This window comes from Ceratina calcarata, unplaced genomic scaffold (genome assembly GCF_001652005.2).
Source record: "Ceratina calcarata isolate Rehan_Ccalc_2016 unplaced genomic scaffold, ASM165200v1 scaffold470.2, whole genome shotgun sequence".
Taxonomy (NCBI): Eukaryota; Metazoa; Arthropoda; class Insecta; order Hymenoptera; family Apidae; genus Ceratina; species Ceratina calcarata.
The window spans coordinates 31546-53428 of NW_017171129.1; the positions used below are offsets into that span (position 1 = coordinate 31546).

Sequence of the window (21883 nt, forward strand, 5' to 3'; positions counted from 1 at the left end):
TAATAGGTCGGTGCACGGATTCGCGGATACTGATTTAGTTCATTTGATGAACGATTTACGTATGGAGAAGAATAATCTGTGTGCTCGAAGAGGTCTGGTACCTGGAACAACTCAGCAAACCTTCGTGCTACACTTAAGGGAAAGTTTCGCAACTATTTTTAACGAAGGCTTCAAACAAACGAAAATAGTAAGCAACGAGAGTGAGCAATTCTTTCTTGATTCTGTTTTTGCAAAGCTTAATCTAATGCGACTGTATTTTCTTTTTCATTGTATTTTTAAAGGAACGGAGGAATCTCGTATCTAGTTTTTATGATTCCACCAAGAATTGGCAACGGGTGTTCGACGCCCGGATCAAGTTAAAACAATTCCTACGGAAATTTATTGACCATTGTATAGAAAACGAAGACTATACGATCAAGGAGCAACGTTTCTTCGAGAAACTATTCGATGTCACGCTTTCTCGTTGTAGAGAAAAATCAGTCTTCTATATAGGTAATGTATAATAATATATACTATCTTTATTTCAGTCTATTGGTCCACCCAGAAATGGATTTAGTTTACGTTTTTCTCCTACACTCTCGTCCCTTTATATCTACAGTGTGGGGCAATTAAAACAGGCCACCTGAATAACTTGGCTCCTATTGGTGACAGAAAAAAAATGCATACGACCAAAATTATTTGGTGTTACTACTTTTTTGATAGGTGGAGGCCTCAAGGAGATATGAAGGTTGTCCCTGATTTTTTAAATGGAATGGTATGTGTTTTTACTTACATCCTGATAGAGTATTTCAAGACGAATTCAATGACCTATTGGGAAAGCCATTCGTGGTTAAGCCAATTGTGATGGAAAATAGTTCACTTTGAAGAAATAATCAAGCACCATTGATTTATTAATTTAACACTAATAACCCACTAATACAAGTGTTCAAAATGGTGACCTTGAACACTGATGCATATCCTGAAATGTTGCTTGACGGATAATATTGCATGCTGAATTTCAGTTCTCTTATACGTTTTTTCATATCGTCTTTGGTTGATGGTATTTAATTCTACACTTGCTGCTTTAATTTTCCCCACAGAAAGAAGTCCAGAATGAAACGTTGCTCTTTGATCGTATAATCTTCGTTTTCTTTACAATAATCCATGACTTTACATAAGAATTGTTTCATACTTTGATCTGGGCGTCGAACATTCGTTGCCAATTCTTGGTAGAATCATAAAAACTGGATACGAGATTCCTCCGTCCCTTAGAAAGTACAATGAAAAAGAAAATACCTTCGCATTAGATTAGATTGTGCAAAAACAGAATCGAGAAACAATTGCACACTTTCGTTATTTACTAATTTCGTTTGTTTGAAGTCTTCGTTAAAAATAGTTGCAAAACTTTCCCTTAAGTGTAGCACGAAGGTTTGCAGAGTTGTTCCTGGTACCAGACCTCTTCGAGCACACAGATTATTCTTCTCCATACGTAAATCGTTCATCAAATGAACTAAATCAGTATCCGCGAGTCCATGCACCGATTTATTAAATCCAAGAAACATTCATTGTCATTGTATTCGTCTTGAAATTATCAGAATGTAAGTAAAAAACGTACCATTCCATTTAAAAAACCAGGGATGACCTTCATATCTCCTTGACGCCTCCACCTATCACAAACTAGTAACACCAGATGATCAGTCCTCCATTTTTATTTCTTTTCTAGATAACAATTATTCGTTCAATCAAGTATCTTTACATGGAAACGAGTGGTTACTATCAACCTTTGAAATATCGACGTTCGCTTTCGTCGTCGCATTATCCACAGATTGTGTATTAGCTGTCACTATCACAGCGTTAATATCGACATTGTTAATCGCAACGATAAAACGTATTGGCGAGAAAAATATAAATAATCACGTATTGCTGGATAAAATGTTCTTAACGTGAATCTAAATGTTCTTAATTAATAAATTTAATAAATTAATATACAATAATAATAAGTATAAGTCCTTCATTTTTGTTATGTCCCTCTTATCTTTTCCTCGAGTTCAAGCATTTGTCGAGGGCACTGAATAAGTTAGCTGTGGTATTTAAATCGTGTCGAGTATACTCGTCGTAATAAGAAATATTGCCACTCGTCAATCATACTTAAGGTGGCCATATCTTTGGAAACGAAATCGATGACAAGAAAAAGGTAGGAATTATAATACACAAATAGCAAAAAACTAACAAAATTCTTGTATTAAATTATTTCATATATTATTTATTTAAAGGAACGAAAAAGCAATTGAACGAAAATAAAGTCTTTATGATTTAAAAAAATCATCTCGAAATTTCAAATGAATCATGAATACATAGAAAGAATTCAAAATGGAGACCACTTCGTAGAAATATCCGATTAATTATTTATTATTAAATAATTATTATTATAATATATATCAATTATTATACATACATATACTCAAACATATGACTAAAGATTAAATACAGAACATATGTACGTACGCTGGTACGGTGTTCCTTAAAACAATTTCGAGAACAGAACTGTTCAAACACAGAACGAACATTCACTGCACGTACACTCACCACAACATAAAATATCGCCATTAACAACAAGTAAACTCGTCAATCATAATTGATTGTTTAATATGTCTACTAGTATTAGTTAACGTAAATACATATGCATACGTACCTCGTCGATCAGCTTTCTACCTGCATTAATGCAACTGCAATTGCCTTCCGACGAATCTGCCTTCTAGTTTCCTCTTCCAAGTCACATTCGACGACATTAACGTTCACACGACTGAAAATTGTTCATAATTTCCAAAATGCATTTGCAAATCTGACTTCGTAGTCGACTTACTGAAACACCGGGAATGAAAATACAAACGGAGACTGGAATCGATTAACTGAACGTTCGCGATGGATTTCGAATTACACCTCTGCGTTTTTATTAGCAACTTGTTTGATCTTTTTAATTAATCGCACTGTAACAAGTTAACGGATCGTGTTTTGTTGACCGTGGGACGCGCGACTAGTGCGAAACTGCGAAGTGGCGGGCAGGAGTTGTGGTCACGTGACGCCGTGCGAGCGGACGGTGGCGCTACGTGCCGGCAGGAGTGCAACTCAGTTAATGGCGGGCAGTCGCCGAAGTGTCACGTGTTACAGTGAAGTTTATTAGTTTTTGAAAGAATTTACGAAGTGCAGATGTTTGTGATGTGTTCGTTCATTGAAATGCGATTCTACGTGTATCGAAGGTAAGTTTCTCATTCAATAGAATGCTTTCTATAATTTAATTTGCGAGATACGATCGACGAGAAAACTGTTTATACGCATGGCTCGAACGATTCTACACAGACTTCGCACGCACACATAGGAAATACGTAGGTCCGACGCATTTAAGGATGTATAGGTTATACAGTTTATTTTTTATAGTTTATAGTTTAATATCAAAAGTTTATGTATTTAGAAAAACGTATTTCGTATAATTAAAAAGAAATCAGACGTCGGAAGAACAATTATAATTATAAATAGCTACGTGAAAAAAAGTATAGAGGGAAATATTTAATTAATTATTGACGTATATACAAAAATTGTAGCTACTGACGTGCTCTACATGAAAGGTTTTATGTATTTTTNTCAAAATATCGAAAAATATCGATCTGTATTCCAAAAAGCGTTAAAAATTCCAGACTTTTTAGGCTCGTATTTGCTCAAGTCAGTTGTTTCTTCCAACTTGGTGCATGCACACCAAATACTAGAAAGTTTTCTTTGGGTCACTGCTGATTACTATAAGAGTACATGCAAATTTTAAGTGACTATAATTTTTCAAAAAACCCATGAATTGATTTAAAATTTTGCAGATACCTTTTTAATAGTAATAGGAATCTATAATCACAAATTCAACATGCTAGCATTGTTTAAGTGTATAGCCTATACATCCTTAAAGCATTAGAGGCAGAGTAGAGAGAACGTATAACATTTCTTATTTATGTGTGTGAAACGAGTCTGGAATACAGTCTGCCCATTGGTAATAGCAATTACATTTATACTTTAGGAAAATTAACTAAGTTACGTATGGAATACTAGATAGAGTCTGAACCCATTTCGCATTTATATGTACAAAACATGTTCAGGTTTTTTAAATTCAATGCATTTTGTTCTCTTGACAATTCACTTAGTATAAAACTATAATCTCCATGATAGTACATAAGATATAATACAAAATGAATTAACGGAATACAATATCTTTAATGCTTTCCATGCGTCGTTGCTACTTGAGTCCACGTGAATGTATCACATTTCCTATGCATTGCCAAATCTAATGAGTATTCCGTGCATTGTACACCCTCGCATACTAGTGACCCTAGTGACCCTCAGGGAAGGACTGGACATCTACATAAGAAACCCAAACCGGAAGTTTCATATTCAAAACGAGAAATATCAAAATTAATAATCATACGTCGATGCAATAAGTATTAATTAACATCCCAGATGTTCTTTTAGGAATAAAATATCGATAATAATAAAACAATAGTACATTATATTTTTATATAAATGTTTATTCTGCAAGTTTTATATACTGATTAAATCCTGACGTTAATCAGTAGTGTAAGAAAACCCAAAGGCATAGGATCATTAACTGCGTTTCCGACTACTTATCTTTATTGAAAACGTGGAGTGATAAGTCCCAAATGCCAGGCACCTAAGGCCCAAGCGTTACTAGATTGAGCGATTTTTTTCTCTTCTCTTCGCGTGCTGACCTCCACTACTGTATTTTGTCCTCGCTTACGTTACCCATGGACGTGTGCCTGATGCGCCTACCAGCTTGCAAAATTAAAGAGAAAAATCGGTCAATCTGATAACGTTGGGCCCAACCCTTTGTTAAGACAACGATGGGACGCTTGACTTTCCCTGAGAAAAAGCTCCTCGGCTACTCTTCAATCACGTGCACAGAACGTGAAGGTGCTAAAACGTAGACCCTCCCCCTCAGGCTTGAGGCCAACCGTTTTCTTGGAAACGGACCCAAAGGGCACTTTTCTGCGAATCGTCATGGCGCATAGCTTTTCGAGTTCTGTTGAGAGCGCAATAGCTTTGGTGCTAGTTTTATCTTTAGGAATATTAACCCTTTCGTTTATAATAGTGCATTTGCACTTTCCCATTTCCGGTTCTTGGAAACGGACCCAAAGAGCACTTCTTTGCGAATCGTCATGGCGCATAGCTTTTCGAGTTCTGTTGAGAGCGCAATAGCTTTGGTGCTAGCTTTATCTTTAGGAATATTAACCCTTTCGTTTATAATAGTGCATTTGCACTTTCCCATTTCCGGTTCTTGGAAACGGACCCAAAGAGCACTTCTTTGCGAATCGTCATGGCGCATAGCTTTTCGAGTTCTGTTGAGAGCGCAATAGCTTTGGTGCTAGCTTTATCTTTAGGAATATTAACCCTTTCGTTTATAATAGTGCATTTGCACTTTCCCATTTCCGGTTCTTGGAAACGGACCCAAAGAGCACTTCTTTGCGAATCGTCATGGCGCATAGCTTTTCGAGTTCTGTTGAGAGCGCAATAGCTTTGGTGCTAGCTTTATCTTTAGGAATATTAACCCTTTCGTTTATAATAGTGTATTTGCGCTTTCCCATTTCCGGTTTAGGCGCACTTTCTGTTAGTTTCAGAAATCAGCATTAGGTGTCCGAGTCCCTCCGAGAAGAGACATTATCTCACGTGTATCACGCGAGTTCAATCGTTCCGACATTAGAATTAAATCGTCGATAACCCGAACGGTAGAATTCGTTCGACGAGCATGAAAAATGTGAGTTTCTGAGTCAGTTGGCAACTTTGCAGATTACGCGGTGTAGTAGTAGTAGTAGTAGTAGTCGCGAGGAGAAGCCTCATCAAACTTTCGTTCGCTCTTAATTTAAGTTATCCTATAGCTGCTGCAGGAGAAACATAATTTTCCGGAGAAAGTTGCGAAAATTAGACCATAGACCGGGGTTATCGGGTAGGTAGGCAGGCGAGCGGACGACGACGATGACGAGGACGAGGACGAGGGGGAAGGGTGAAGACCGCGCGGTGGCTGATAACTCCGAGGGGGCGAGCTGAAGCCGTTCGCCGCGAACGGCAGCTCGGTAAAGTAACCTCGGTTCAGTTCGCTTTCGTTCGTCCTTGCGGAAAGCGGTGTATCGACCTTGCGCGTGTCGCGCTACGTCGACCGCGGCTACGTCGTTTGTCATTAGCTTACCCGACGCTTCCTACTCACCTGCCTGAACGTGAATCCGTTCAACCAGTAGTTAACGTCATCGTTCTGTATATCGCAGGTCGATGATCGTCGACGGAGTACACGTGCACGTGGTCGTTCGAACGAGGACCGAGTGAATCAAAACGTGACCAGTGATTGGTGACCAGAGAGTGACCATGCTACGACGTTGGATCCTCTGCAGTCTTCTTCTGCTCGTCGGATTTGTTCAAGGTCAGTTCACAGAGCTGTTCTCTTCTAATAAATGTTTTTCTTTCGTCTATACTATAGCGTTCTGGTAGGTCATGGTTTAGTGTTAATAACTCAACAACCAGGTCTTAGACAACATTTTGATAAGGGAATATATTGTTAAAATCATCTCAGGAACCTCCCATTAAAAAATGTACCACTAGTTCTGGGATATCCTGTATATAAGGAAGCGCACGTGTTCGTGATCTGGTGCATCTATTGTATTGGCTCGAGCGCACGTGCTCGGGCGAAGCGTGTACGTAAATACGTACTTACCAGTCACTTACACTATCTAGCGATTGAGCTTCGATCCGATTACGAACCCTATAAGCTTCTTTTACATGTATTACGCAAGGACTATGGACAAATTGTCGTAGAATCGTAAAATGACAAACATGGGTTCTCTTTTTAGAGTTTATTTTCGAGTTGTCCTAGTACGAAGTCTCATGCACAGAGTTAGGGTCAAGATCTAACTCTTGCCCTGGTTTTAGGAGGGCTTTCTTTTATACTAGAGGTTTTTGGGGGTATCAGTGGTAGGGTACTTTCTAGGAAAAGGGAGATTTCCCGGATGGGAAAAACGAGGGCAGAGGCCACGTGTGGGTCAGGTTGTTTTTAGGGTCTCAAGAAGGGTTGTAAATGTTGCAGTTTTGTGGTTTTTGGGGGTAGTAGTCCAGTGGTTGGGTGGTTTCTAGGAAAAGGGACATTTTTCGGATGGGAAAAACGAGAGCGAAGGTCACGTCTGGGTCAAACTGGTTTTAGGATCTCAAAGAAGTTAAAAATATTGCAGTTTTGTGATTTTTGGGGGTAATAGTCCAGTGGTTGGGTGGTTTCTAGGAAAAGGGACATTTTCCAGATGGGAAAAACGAGAGCGAAGGTCACGTGTGGGTCAAACTGGTTTTAGAAATCTCATAGAAGTTAAAAATATGGCAGTTTTGTGGTTTTTGGGTCTGAACGGGTCATAAAGTGGTCATAAGCTTTGGGACAAAGCGTCGCATTTCAGGAGTTGGAAAAATAGGGGTTTTCTTTGAATGAGGGAAATAAAGAAAAGGCATTTTCTAGGAAAAGGAAGATTTCTTGAATGGGAAAAGCGAGAGCAGAGGTCACGTGTAGGTCAAGTTGTGTTTAGCGTCTCTAGGAAGTTAAAAATATTGCAATTTTGTGGTTTTTGGGTCCGAATGGGTCGTAAGCTTTGGGACAGACAGTCGCATTTCAGGAGTTGGAAAAGTTATAGGGGTCCTTTCTCTGAATTAGAGAAACAAAGCAAAAGCATTAAAGATAACAACTTCTAGCAGTTACTCGACAATATGTATACCTGTTGCCATGTGCGCAGTGGTATCTCGACTCACGTTTCGCTTTGGTATTTGAAAAGCCACTAATTATGATTCACTGTTAAGTAATCTTTCGATCTATCGTCATTTTTGTTCGACTGAAATTGAAAAACGGATTTCAGTGTACTTTGTCTTTCACGGACGCGTTTTATACAGTCCCTTTGTCTATCTTCAGCTCTATCTCGATCTCTCGGAGTCCATTAAGTGGTTTTACCAGCGAATCCATTAGGACTTTGAGAACGACTCTCTCGCACGCTCTCGATGTTTCGCAGAGATCTTTGCCAACATCTTTCCCTGTTGTCACGCCTCGCTTCAACCATCCTTCGTCAACCGCTAATTACCGCGTTCCTATTATCGTCGTCGCAATTCGTAATGGCTTTGGAAAAACGATTGGTTCAATCAATCTTCTCTTAACGCTCGGTACTTGGTCCGTAATATCTTAAGTGGTTAAGAATTTGTGCGACAGATAGAAAAAGCGAGATCAGGTTGAAAAGAGGTGCTCTCATGGTAGAACCCAATTGAAAGTAGAAGGGGCGAAGGGGAAACAGCCAAGTGGACTTATAGTTCCAATTGTTGCCGTCTATTCTATGCGCCCCAGTCGGAATTCAACAAACTTTACCGATATCAGTTACTCAGGGATTTGTTGTCCTATCCCTGCAGTGACATAATCTTTGTACTACCTCCGCGGACATCTTTAATACGCTTATCGTTGGTCCAACAATTTTTGAATTCCACTTCGCATGATATTTATTTCTGCCGATCTCCGAGGTTGCTAATTTTATTACAAACGTTTCGACGCGCCCTCGGCGAATGTAATGGCTGTTAATCCGTGTCAAATGCGATTAAACGGTTGACGTTTCCACGGATTCCGAATCCCGGGTGGGCGTCGATTTATTTTGAAAACGCGAAAATCACCGGCAGAGCCGGCCCATCGAACGTTTTTAATCGGGCACATTTTAAACGCTGGTGTCGTCGGTTTTGACAACTGGGACAGTCCACGATCCCAGCTTCCCATGCGGAAAACAATACAATTCGTTCGTTTTATTATAACGAGATCCACCGCCCTCTGGCAATTACAATAGCGTTCGTTATTTTCGTACTGTTATTATTTGCGCGCGGCTGACCGACGTTTTTTTTTTTCTTTTTTTTTTTTTCAAAATAGGAACATGAATTTTTCTCGTCGCTAGTGTGTCCGGGTGGACAAGCGACTGGTAAATCCGGTGACTGGTTAATATTGTACGGATCTTGGAGCGACGACGGTAACTTTTGAAAAGCTGCCGAATTTCCGGAGCTGCGAAAGTTTCGCTCCGCGTTTTTGGTAATGCCCCTACGTTGTCCCGAACTTTTGCACGGCCGGCCATCGAGCTATTCCCACCGTCCATCCATATTGTTTCGGCTCTCACGGTGTTTTCCTATTTATGGAAACTAGGTCTTGTCCCTGTCAGTCTCCGCTGCAGCTTTCGCCACAATGAATAAACCAACAGCCACGTGGTTAAGGTATTCGGAAACAGAGCCTTTGTCCTTGATCGTTCGTATCATTAACGGGTTATTTGTAATAAAAATATTTTCCCGGCTCTCGTTGCTTCGTATACGATTTGAAACGATCGTAAATAGGATAACAGGATGTTCCCTGTGTTTATAAGTAAATTTCTGGGTATGGCTACGCGTACTGGTGGCTGAACTATGGATTTCCATCGAAAGCGCACCCTGCGTGTTCTCGTCTCTGTGTAGGTGTATTCGTTGTACGATAAACAGCGGAACGTACACGTCGTTATAACAATAGAGATATCTATTTGGCGATGCGCGAGCAAATATTGTTGCGACAAATATCCTCTACTCGGCCCAGAACCTCGGGACAGCCTTCTGCCTATGTTTTTCGGTGTTACGTATCTATAACGTTGTTTTTGAAAATTCTCTACTATTTTTTTAGCATCGATTTTCACTAGCTTTTATGTTCTGTCAATAACCCTTTCCTTGCACAAACCAACAACTCAAGAAGAGTTGTCTCATACTTGATGAATTTGTTATAGTAGAGGCTTTTGCTTCTTGGCCTAATGGATGAGATAAACTTGTCTAGCTTTTTTTCTATCACTCGGTTTCATATTTTGTCAATAACCCTTTCCTTGGACAAACCAACAACTCAAGAAGAGTTGTCTCATACTTGATGAATTTATTATAGTAGAGGCTTTTGCTTCTTGGCCTAATGGATGAGATGAACTTGACTAGCTTTTTTTCTATCACTCGGTTTTACATTTTGTCAATAACCCTTTCCTTGGACAAACCAACAACTCAAGAAGAGTTGTCTCATACTTGATGAATTTGTTATAGTAGAGGCTTTTGTTTGTTGACCTAATGGATGAGATGAAGTTATCTAGGTTTTTGTTTTTATTACTAAGATGGACATAGCTTTTTGGCTTTGTGGCTACGATGAACGTATCCTGCTTTTTAGCCTTGGACTTAAGGATAACGTGTCCAGCTTATAGGTCTCATAGCTAAGGTACATGTATTCAGTTTTGGGAGTATCAGCTTCGCAACTTTGTGGCTGAAATAAACACTTCCAATCCCATTTATTGACCTCATAGTTGAGGTGAGCGTTTCCAGCTTCTCAATCTCATGGCTAATTCTAAGATGAACGTATCCAGCTTCTCTGTCTAACAGACGGGATGGACATATTTTCTTACAGCTTGCTCTTTCTTAAAATGATTTCACAAATTGACCTATACAGGGCGAGGCACTAACTATTGCCATCTAGAATAACTGAGAAAGTATGATAATAGTAGAAAAGTCTTTGAAACAAACATGGAACATTGCATGGAACAACAGAAGCTATAGTTTTATGTTAATCTTTTGTTGCTAGGTGGAGTGGCTTCAGAGATATGAAGGTCACCTTTGTTTTTTAAATAGAATGGGGTATTTTTTATATATGAAACGCTGCAATTAGACATTCATTATAAAAAATTACTGCCCTATGTATATCAAAAAGCTGGTAGTTCAGAAGATAGAGTACATTTATTAAAATTTCTTCCTATTCAGTTGCTACTTTAATCGGACATTTGTCTCCCGTTGAAAGTGGCACAATACATAAAAGGTAATCTCTGTTTAAAGTGTTGGGACAGTTTTATATTCGTGGTCGCGGGTCAATTTGACAGAACGGTGATCGATTCTTAGCGTGCACGCTATTATTTTATCCGGTTGGACTCTCGTCAGAGTGCGGGTGCGCGGTTGCGCGACGATACCGAAGAATAATGTCACTGGGTTACTTGATCGCGTTGCGGTCCCGCGTATCTGTTCGAAAGCGAAATGTTTGCGGTTATACTTTTTCCATGCCGTAGTAGTAGCCGCGTTACGATTCTAGATAAAATTGTTCCGGTCTGGACTAGTCGAAAACTATTCGTACTCGTAGAGCGGGCGACCGAACCGCAACCCTAAACCGAGCTAGAGTTCGTCGCTGATAAATAGAGGGCGATTTTAGCGCGTAAACGACGTGGAAACGAAGCTCCTGGGTCGTCCAAGCGAATATTAATAATGTAATTCAGAAAATATGTAAACGTCTGTAGCGGTCGGGGTAGAAGAACGAAACGGAAGAGACGAAGGGGGTTGAAACCGAGACGACGCGGTGAACCTCGGTTAATTACGTATGCGAGCTACGCGGGTGTCGTACGTAACGCGGGACTAGCTAGCTAGGTGCGATAACCCTGCAGGTCGCACGAGAAAAGATTCTAATTGAATTCGTGCTTTGTGTGTTTGCACCACTGCGACGGAGACTGAAAGTCGTCGGGTTTTACTCCGAATACGAATTTATGAACGAGCACGTGGCTGTACGCCATTTTATAAATATCGTCCACGAGACGATCGTCCATAAAGAACGTGGAATCGCTTACGTGCTTATCGCCGTCCCCCTCGAAACGCAGCCTTTTCCTGAAACACGTTGATAGATGCAAAGTCTCCTGTGTGTGTGTGTGTGAAATTTGCATTTTCTAGGCGGAACGCTGCGCTGGGAACGTGGAATTTTGAACAGGGTCGACCCCGTTCGTCGGGAGCCGCTTCAATTAGCAATCGGATCTGCTCATTGAAATCGTTGATTAATCAGCGAGAAGTTTCGGGAAAATCGGCGCAGTGGTTGGTAACTCAGAAAACGAGCTTCGTCGATCGTTGGATCTCGCTCGCGTCCAATGATGATCTCGTTTTCGTTCGACCGGGCATCGATCGGGCCTTTAACACTCACGGTAGAAACGAGTATCAAGTTCACTAGCGTTCCGCTGAAGCTAGAGACTTTTGACTAACCCAATGGCCACGCGCGTCCCCGCAAATTGCTCTCCCTAATCATTTACGGGTGGATCGCTGCTATCGTAACGTGCAAACATGCCCAAAGGTCGTTTATACGTTTTCGACGACGACGACGACGACTTCGAAAGAGGTTCGGTGATCATACAGTTTGGGACAATGAATGTCCATCCTGATTGTCTTCATTATTCTTAGAGGGACAAGACCATATTAGGAAAGGGTGTAGTTGGATGAGGGCTCAAAAGTGTTCAGTTAGCTTCAGGACAGTTTTGAGCCACTTTTTTATTATTAATAGATTTATTTTAGATAGTTTAACAACAATAGAGTCATTAGCTATCATCGCTGAAGGTGCACATGTCCATTAGATGTATAGTTATATCAAATGGTTGCATAACAAGTGCTAAGAACAAGTTAAGTTAGGTTAGGATAGGCAATGAATAATAAGAATTAGTTATTTTTAAATAATAAATTTAATTATAAACAGTTTAGAAGATTTCTCTTAAAGAACTCAAGATCACTTTTGGGATTCTTCATTGAAGTTACTTTTTATTTCATTTTACAAATAGATAAGTTGATACAATTAAGTAAAATGTATTGAGTACTTAAGGCAGGTCTACAATATTAATATTCCCCGTGGGGAGGGAGGGAATATTTAATTATTAAACAATCGTGAGTTAGTTTTTAGTGTGCTGCCCTAATTCGAATGGGAGCCACCTGGTTCTTTTTGGGTAATAGGATTTCTATCTTCTCTTGAAGCTAATGTCCCCAAAAACCCAATGTCCCTAAAAATGGGAAATAATTTGAGGCCTAGATCTCACTTAGTCCAGTTTCGTTTGAGGGTTTGTCCATAATTTGTTCTAAAATATTGTGCATCATATTCATAATATCGTCTATCATCGAAACATTTGATATAACATTCTACTTATTTTCGTTTACGCCATCGGTGCAAATTAGTCATACGTTTAATTACCCGTTATTACACCTGGCAGTTGCATCGATTAATATTTTCTGCGACCGCTTTAACGAATGAGTTCGTCGAACGCTGTAATTAAGTTGAATGTTTATCGATTGGTCCCGTGGTACTATATATATACCCATTTCTTCATTATCATTTATATACAGGATGTTCCAGAACAAGTGTTAGACCTTAAGAGAGTTGAACCTGTAGATGTCTCTGAACAACAGCAAACATATTTTTATCAAAGAAGACTTGACCCATTTTCTTTATTTATCCTAATAAATAAAATAAAACAAATTTTTCAAATGGGACAGGAGTCATATTTTTGGCCAATCATTCAATGAGGAATATAAACTTGTAATAAGCAGTATTTGATTGAAGACCTCATAGGTACTTTGTAGGAATTTGTTTAACACTAGATCTAGGCTAGGTTAGGTTAGGTTAGGTTTAAAAACCGACAGATTTATAACGAATACATGAAAGGCAGATATAAAAAAGTCGATAGTTCTTAACTTTGATTGAGTCCTGTTGCTGCCTCGGAACGAACCCGGCCAATTCATTCTCCCCCACACTAGTCTCCCTCCCCACTCTTCGTAAATGTAGTTACGCGCCTATATGTGACACAGTGTCCCCACTTAAGCTAGGCCGTGAAGGCCGTGGCTCTCTAGGGACACCTTTGGCCATGCCTGGAATACGGGTTAGGCGACGCAATCCAGGCGGCGCTGATTACAGGATCTTTGAGTATCGACCGTTAGATGGATCAACGTCGCCGACTGCTATCTCGGACGTTGATCACGATCGGATCGCGATTCGTAGCAACATTTACAGGGTGAGGGGGGATACGTAAGACGGGGAAGAGGGAAGAACCGGGCGGTAGAAAAATTGCTGGGAACTTAAACTCGTTACTCACGTAGCGCTTCTCTCCTGCCGCGGACATTAGTCTAGGCTTAAACGTAATTAGAAATCGTTGGAAATCGCGTTATCTCTTAAATAGCGAAAGCGGGACGAGCGAACCGTAGAAAGAGAGAAACGAAGTGGGGTGGATTCCGTAGAATGAAGATGCTCTTCGGGTGGGTGGAGCGAAATAGGAAAAAAACGTGCCAGCGCCGGTGGGAAAATGTTAACGATTAATGGCCGACGCTGTTTTCCCGTAGTTATTTACTTTTACGCTGCAGCTGGAAATCCTGTGGATCGCTCACGATTCTTCTCCTCTCAGTTAACTGTTTATACGAAGAAAAATTGATGACGGTTCACCGGATTCTTCGTGGTTATCTCCGCCGTCTGATTTATTCCTTCGGAAATCGTCGATCGTCAGAGATAAAACGCACCCTCCTAGAGTCTCTATTCTTCGTCCCAAGAATTTTCGTTTTGGGAACGTATCGCGAATTTACTATTTAGAACAGATAATTTTCCGCTCCACTTGGCGCGCTCGAGTTCATAAACTAATAAAAACTTTTTGCCGCTCTCGAGCGAGGGATGGAAAGGATAGAAAAAAGAAGCGTAGAGCAGGACGCGGGATAAAGTGCTCTCGGGCAATGGAGGCCGATCGTAGCATCGAATATTAAAAATTACATATAATCGAGTCGCGGCGATAAAACGTAAAGTCCGTGAAAATTGTTTCATCCTCAGAGGTCGTTTTTCTTTTTTTATTTCGCCTTATCGATGATGTCCGTATTCTTATTACGACGCTCGAACGGAGCGAGGCGATTGGTGGAAAACGGGCGGTGGGAGTTAGGGTGGGGGTTAGCGAAGAACGGAATCGTGGAATATGAAACTCGGGAAACAGGGCCGATTATAAAGCAAGTTATTGCCTGGTCTTTAGCGCGGCGAGGCATCCGGCCGTCAGCAATTTCTGGAGGAAATGGCGAGACCGATTTAATAGCTCCGGCGGCGATTCGTTCGCGTCACCTCGTAGAATCGATACGGTTGTTTACCGAGGGCAAGGAAAAGGGATGGGACCAGTCCAGGGATCGATTTCTGTTGGACATTCTAAATCATCTGATGGGAGCGTAAAAGTGAAATCCGTTAGGCCAGTGTTCCCCTAAATATAGCACGCGTACCTCCTGGCAGACGGGGAGAGTTTGGTGGGGATGGAACTGCACCATTTTATTTATATTTTATTACAAATTTTACTTTTCGTTTATAATTATTCTGTTTATGTTTCAAAAAAGAAAAAATAAGTGTATTTTGATTTCTTTTTTTGTTTTTAGGGATACTCAGTGTTAGGAGAATGGTAGATGTCGAAAGTTTAGGAAACACTACGTTAGGCGATCATCACTCCATCTGACTAGGGACATTTTCCTTAAGAGGACATCCATTGAGGGAACGCAGATAGCCTCCATAGGACATTCTTTAACAATAAGTTCTAGTTTTCTTACTAATGTAGGTGTAGTAATTTCTACTATAAGTATGGCGATTACAATTCTGTGTTCGACTATTTCGGAGCTAGCAGTAAGCATCTGGCCATCGCAGAGGGGAATTGTCAATTAATTCAATTAGTAATAGTCTCGTTCTGTCCTGAGTTTAACATTAAATTGAGAGTTGTATTTTTATGGTATTATATGTATTCTTTTATCTATCTCTATAACTCAAGATGTCGCAGTAGGCATTTTATTGATATGCATATACCGCTAGAAGGATTGTTTGTAAAGGTTATACTATAAAAATAAGAAATATAAATAAACGAACTGTAGATAAAAAACTGTGTAAAATTTTCTGAACAAGTGTGATACAAAATGTATGGTAGATTAAAAGCAGTGAGCTCAGACAAGGAAGAGTAGTTATATGGGTTCACCTTCCACCTAACCTATCTATAGGTTTATCTCCCTCTCTCATCTCCACTAGAGATCCAAAAAATGTACTTCTCTCCTAAGTTGGAATTCCAGGACTTCATTAGTCAGTATAGCACCTACTTGAGTAATCAGCTTAACTGTACAATTTTGTCCTAATAACTAATATAACCTAAAAACTAATCGCTATGAATAATCGAGGTCCAATGGCGGAATAGGAATACTACGGATAGAATTAGTGCCAGAAGTCAAGATGAGTGAGAACATTTTTGGCTAAATAGACTTAGGGTGTTTGTCGTGATAGTGATGCATTAGCTCGTCATTCAACAGGATAGAACTTATAAACAGCGAGTAGCCCATTAGTCGAATCCGGGTTGCAGCTACCGTAATTCGACCTATTTTTCTCTGTATCCAGCGGGATAATCCCGTGGAATTTAATTAAAGTTGCAAAAAAAAGGGGTGACGGGAAAATCCGAGCGCATCCCGTAGCACTGGAATAACTGCGAATTTCTGTTACGCGCGATACGACACGGAAACTTTCCTCTCGCGTAATTAGAATTACCGGCGCGTTGACACGCAGTTATTACACGTTCCTGTTAATCATCGTCAGTTATTTGAATCATTCACATGTTCGATTGGGATTAGGGAGCCCCACCGGCCTGCGGCTGTTTTTTCTTAGCCTTGCTGATTCGAGCGGCATGGCTGAGAGTAAACAGTCTGGCTTACGCGAGCGTGGCAGCAGTGGAGTGAAAAGAACTATAATAGCACATTGTACACCAACGGCCGAAAATGGGCTTTTCCAAGCGAGGTTCATGTTTGAGTGGCAGTCGAGGGCGCCCGAGACGAACGCCAGCTGCTCAAATCATCATCCCAGTCTGAAAAAGCCTATTCGACCCGTATTTTTTATAAAAAGGGCATAAAGCAGACCATTTTTCGTCGTCTACAAAATGGATCCAGGATATAGTTTCTAGAGTCGTCCACTTAAGTCAGCCATGGACAAAAGTGTCTTTTTAAGGTAGGGATACTTGACACCATGATGTAAAAACATAAGGTATGTTCTTGCGCATCCATTTGAACATCCATCTGTAACCGGACACTTCCACTCGTTGGCCATTTTGGATTTCTAACCAATCACGGTTCATATTAAAACAGAGCGAATTTTAAAATCGTAAACATGTGAAAAATTAGGTTCTCGGAGAGTAATATATATGCGTGTTTGAAATAAACAATAGATCATCGTACTTCCAATATGGCCGATGAGTGGAAGGCGCAAACAGCGACACATTTGAACACGCCGGAAGAACACACCTTATGTTTTTACATCATGCTTGACGTTATGTAACGTACATTTATGAATAGTGGGGAGAGCGACTAGTGTGAAAATGAATTGTCCATGTCTGACTTAAGTGTATGACAAGCATGTGTGTGTGTGGCAATAATGGCATTTTATGGCCATAAAATTTAGGCCCTAGGACCTAAAAGCTCTATTTTCGGTCCACTTTATAGGTCTCTTTTAGGCATGTGTTATAAAAACGATAAGATTCGACACTTGGCGACACCTAGCGAGGAAAACAATTCTGGGTGAATGATTTTGTGCAGCCGGGAAAAAATCCATGGCCGTTTCATTCATTATCTAACGCGGAGCACGAATTCCGACTGGTCTAATTTTTAACAAGTTTGCATTCACGATCTAGTATGAAAATCGAATTAATCGCCTGTCGAAGCGCGCTCATTATCACCGGTCATTGTCACGAATCTCTCCCGTTCGAGTGGAATTTCGCTCGCTCTTTAATTAAAAATAAAAATCGGTCCTCTTCTTTTCGATGGAACGAGGAGTCGATCAAACTCGACGTTGAAAGCGTTGAACGTGACTTCGGCAATAATCGAGCCTACTTGAAACGCGGCCGAAACATTATTTAGCGGCTCTGTTGTTCCCGTTTCGAATATTCCAACCTGTTTTCGTTCAACGATCGACGTACTGTCGTGCAAAATTACTTACCAATCGAACGAGTGGTTTCCGCTCGTCCACGTTTCCCCGAAATATGTGACAACAAGAGAAAAACAGAAAACAACGATTACCTATCAATTTTTATTTTTAATTCGGCTTGGCACAATCTCTTCTCTCATATACTCCCGCTGGAATAGGTAGAATCGGGAATATTTTTCCAAATGAACGTGTAACCAAAATCTTTTCGTTGTTCGGGACAGGGACAAATCATTGGATCGATACTCGTCGCGCCACGAATCGGGTTACGCATACTCCAATTACTGGGCAAGAATGGACAGTGGGTGTAAAGACGAATATCAGGTATCCGACGTTGAATCAACAACGACCAGCAATTACGTGAAAACGAATTGTACGGCTCGAAAAGTATCGCGTTTTCGTTGTTCAAGTTTCATTTAAAATAGGATTTCTCTTCTTTCCTGATCGATGATCAATTATCCAGGATCTGCACTATTCGTAGTGGGACTGATCCGCATATATTTATATTGCTGACATGTCTGAAGTCAGCAAAATCTAGTAATAATGAAATAATACTCTCTCTGTCTAAATATCAGAGTCCCATTTTAATTTATGAGAGTTATTTGAGACTAAGGATCAATGTTAGGGATTGAACATTGATAACCACTTTTCATGAATGTTTATTATAATGTATAAGTCATCAAAATTGCTGTTTGGTTTTGTTGGATTATTATTATTTAATAATAAGCAAAACTGAACTGTTGCGTTGCAAGACACTCTAGTCTAAGTATGTCCAACTTATTTCTTCCTACAATAGTCACAGTAACTCATTGGACCATAATGACTTAACGCATCCCCACCTAAGTCTGCCTAGACTAGAGTCTAGTCCAGGCATGTCCAACTCATTTCTCCCTACTCTAATAGCTTTCCCCACCTGGTGCCATAGTCACAGTAACTCATTGGACCATAATGATCTCACACTACTTAACGCATCCCCACCTAAACCTGCCTAGACTAGAGCCTAGTCCAGACATGTCCAACTCATTTCTCCCTACTCTAATAGCTTTCCCCACCTGGTGCCATAGTCACAGTACCTCATTGGACCATAATGATCTCACACTACTTAACGCATCCCCACCTAGGCTCCCGCTGAAGGTTGTATCGCGTGCGCGACACCTTTGGCCTTGCCTATTAGCCCATGACGAGTGATAAGAATCGTGGACTTATCCTAATTAGCTCTATATTCAGGCATTTCCTTCTGAACACTGCGCTGTACGTTAAGGTTTCTTACTAGTGTATTATCAGAGTTACTTGCCGGTAATCAACCGGACGTCCGGCCTGTCTCCAATTGCGCGATCAAAGCTCGAATAGTACGTAAGTCGACCACGGAATCGGAGTCTGAGAACCTAGTTGCTTCAAATTATGTATGCTATCTGGGCTATTATGAATGCATCGACACGATGGCGTAACCTACGTTTCTCGTTCCCTTTGCATATTTTAGAGGGCTCGTGCTCGTTAATAGAGTAATAATAATAATAATAATAATAATAATAATAATAATAATAATAATAATAATAATAGTAATAGGTGGATTCGCTATCGGAGCAGCGGCGAGTGGCGATCGTCTCGGTTTTTTTTCATAGCGTCGCTTATTTCGATTGGAACGTTCGAGGATTTCGAACGGCTCGTGGAATCCTGTACGCTGGTCGCGATATTCGTTTACTCGGGTTTAAATGGGAAACGTGGTACGTATGCGCCGCTGGTATCGAATAGAATATCGAATCCTGAAGGATGTACAAAGAAAATATGGGATTAAGGGGAACGTGAAATAAGATCCGGGGGCCACTTCTGTCGCACTATATCTCCGACATTATCGAGGAATACTTTATATCGTACTTCTGCCAATATCGATAAAACATTGACCCCTTTTCCATCGTGAAACTCTATCTCTGACAAACCATATAGAATTTATGTACCCATATTCTACACGCGCGTACGTACCTACCTACCGACGTACGTACGTACGTACTTGGTTTATGTACATATTTGCGATGGAATACTTTGTCGATGGAATATCTATTACCCCTCGCCCGAGAGTCACGTACCCATAATTGTCAAGTTCAGAAAAGCTTCACTCCTGTTCTCATAAGGTTGATTCATAATTATCCATCGTTCATGTAGCTAAGGTTTTTGTTAATGAAAATTGGCGTTTTATTTAGTTTTTTTATAAAAATATTCTTCTGTGTTCAGTTCTTAGGAATCCATATTGAAAATCATGTTCATATTCGTCATATTATGCTTTAGTATTGTGAGAAAGGATGGAAAGCAGGACAGACATTTCATGATCTCAACGAACTTTTTAATGGTGGAACAGTTGAAGAATGACAATATTGGGAATGGTTTGTCCGACCCAAATCACGTGATACCAGCTTGGTGAGCAAGGTCAGGTCCAACAATTCAGGAAAAGGGCGACCATCGAACTTCGACGATCAGACATTTCTGGCAGAAGAGGACAAAAGCATGAGAAGACAATTATTGAAGTCGAGAGTGAATGTGCTCCAAAAAATCATTTAAACATGTTTCTCTTAAATTTTTATAAGTCGTTCTTCATTAGAAGTATTAGTTAAAAAATGGCGGGTATTTAAGTGTCAACCCATTGCTTTATTAACGAGCGCAAATCTTTTGGAATATACAAATAGGTAGTAAAATATTGCTAAACCGTTTAACTAATATTCCAATCAACATAACTTTATAGTAACTATGAAGGTATCCCTAATACTTCCAACTGATAACGTGCGACTCAATATCCAGCTCCTCGTCCCTCCTCGAATACGATTCATTTACGACTGTCTCTCTGTACGAACTTCCATTACTCGAAACGTAATTGAGCTTGCATCGATATCGATGCAACTCATTACGCAACTTGTCAACAAATAGTTAGACACACATTAGTACAGTATACGCTGCTTCCATACAGAGTGTTTAGTAAATTGGGCAAAACTTCAGGAATAGATTTCTAATGCTTAGAGAAGACCATCAAGTTATATCAATACTGAGTTATTAAATGTTTTCTGATGAGTGGATAGGTAGAGGTGGACCAATTGGCTTCCAGTTTTGCCCACCATTTACAAAACACTTGTATAAAATGTATATTGGGGGTAAAGAGTGAGAGAGAAAGAGGGTGTGGAGAATGGATGAGTATAGAAAGTGAAAGTAGAAATAAGCAAACTTAATTAAAAGAACAAGTGCAAGTACCTGTGGATAGTGCAAACATTATAAAAATAAAGACTGTAAAACTGTGATTTCTGTAACATTATAATTGTGATAATGATTGGGTAAGACTTGTGATGATGTGGATAAGTTCGAACTTCCTTCCCAAGAAAAATGAAGAACAACCTAAACTGAACTATTACTCTGCTGCACAAATGACAAATTTTAAGATACTACCAATGGATGACGATGAAGATGAATGTTTTCCTTCATGGTGCATTTCTGACGCACTCGATAGGATCCACTGTACATAGAACCCCTGACACGCAACATTAAACAGGGTTGTATGACGACCAAGTCGCCCAAAGTCTAAACCCTCTCCACTCCAAAACCCAAATTATATGCAAACCCCCAAAATAAGTAAAGACGACAGTCTTGAGGGTCACTTGAACTGAAGAGTGTACGAAATCTACAACAAGATTAAGCGAACTTTACCATTCGTCGTGAAGTCTCGAACCACCTTCTGAATTAGTTTATTTGATTAACAAATTACCGACGTTTATTGACAAAACGCAGATGGTTCTCATCTGATTTTCTCTGGCTTCGAATTTGCCTTCACGTGGGCCTCCCCTGTGGAATAATTAAGGAGGCGTGGAATATAACGTATGGAAAGTATATGCGGAAATAACGCGAGAGGTAAAACAAGCATCTCGTAATAGTTCTCCCGACGTTACAACCTCGTAAACGACCTCGTTAACAGGATATACGACACCGTTAATTTCATTGTTCGCCTACGCCCGTTACCTTAACCATCTCGTATCGTTATCAATTTATACCCAGGCCAGTCCATCTTCCAGCTGTTTCTTCGTTCTTTACCCGACGTACGGGTCTCGT

At 40.2% G+C, this 21883-nt stretch overlaps 1 protein-coding gene and 1 long non-coding RNA gene across 2 annotated transcripts in view; both read left to right on the forward strand.

Annotated features, from left to right (window-relative positions):
- Positions 1–1926, forward strand: part of LOC108627403 (meckelin) — a 10272-nt gene extending 8346 nt beyond the window's left edge. The window contains exons 11-13 of the mRNA XM_026815577.1: positions 7–187; positions 282–492; positions 1703–1926. Of these exons, the coding sequence (XP_026671378.1) occupies positions 7–187; positions 282–492; positions 1703–1926 (616 nt within the window). The remainder of the gene's footprint in view (positions 1–6; positions 188–281; positions 493–1702) is intronic.
- A 1202-nt stretch (positions 1927–3128) lies between these two features.
- On the forward strand, positions 3129–15782 carry LOC113464654 (uncharacterized). The gene is made up of 3 exons (XR_003389497.1): positions 3129–3236; positions 6291–6442; positions 15238–15782. It is a non-coding gene; the product is annotated as an uncharacterized LOC113464654 (long non-coding RNA).
- Positions 15783–21883: the final 6101 nt, after the last annotated feature.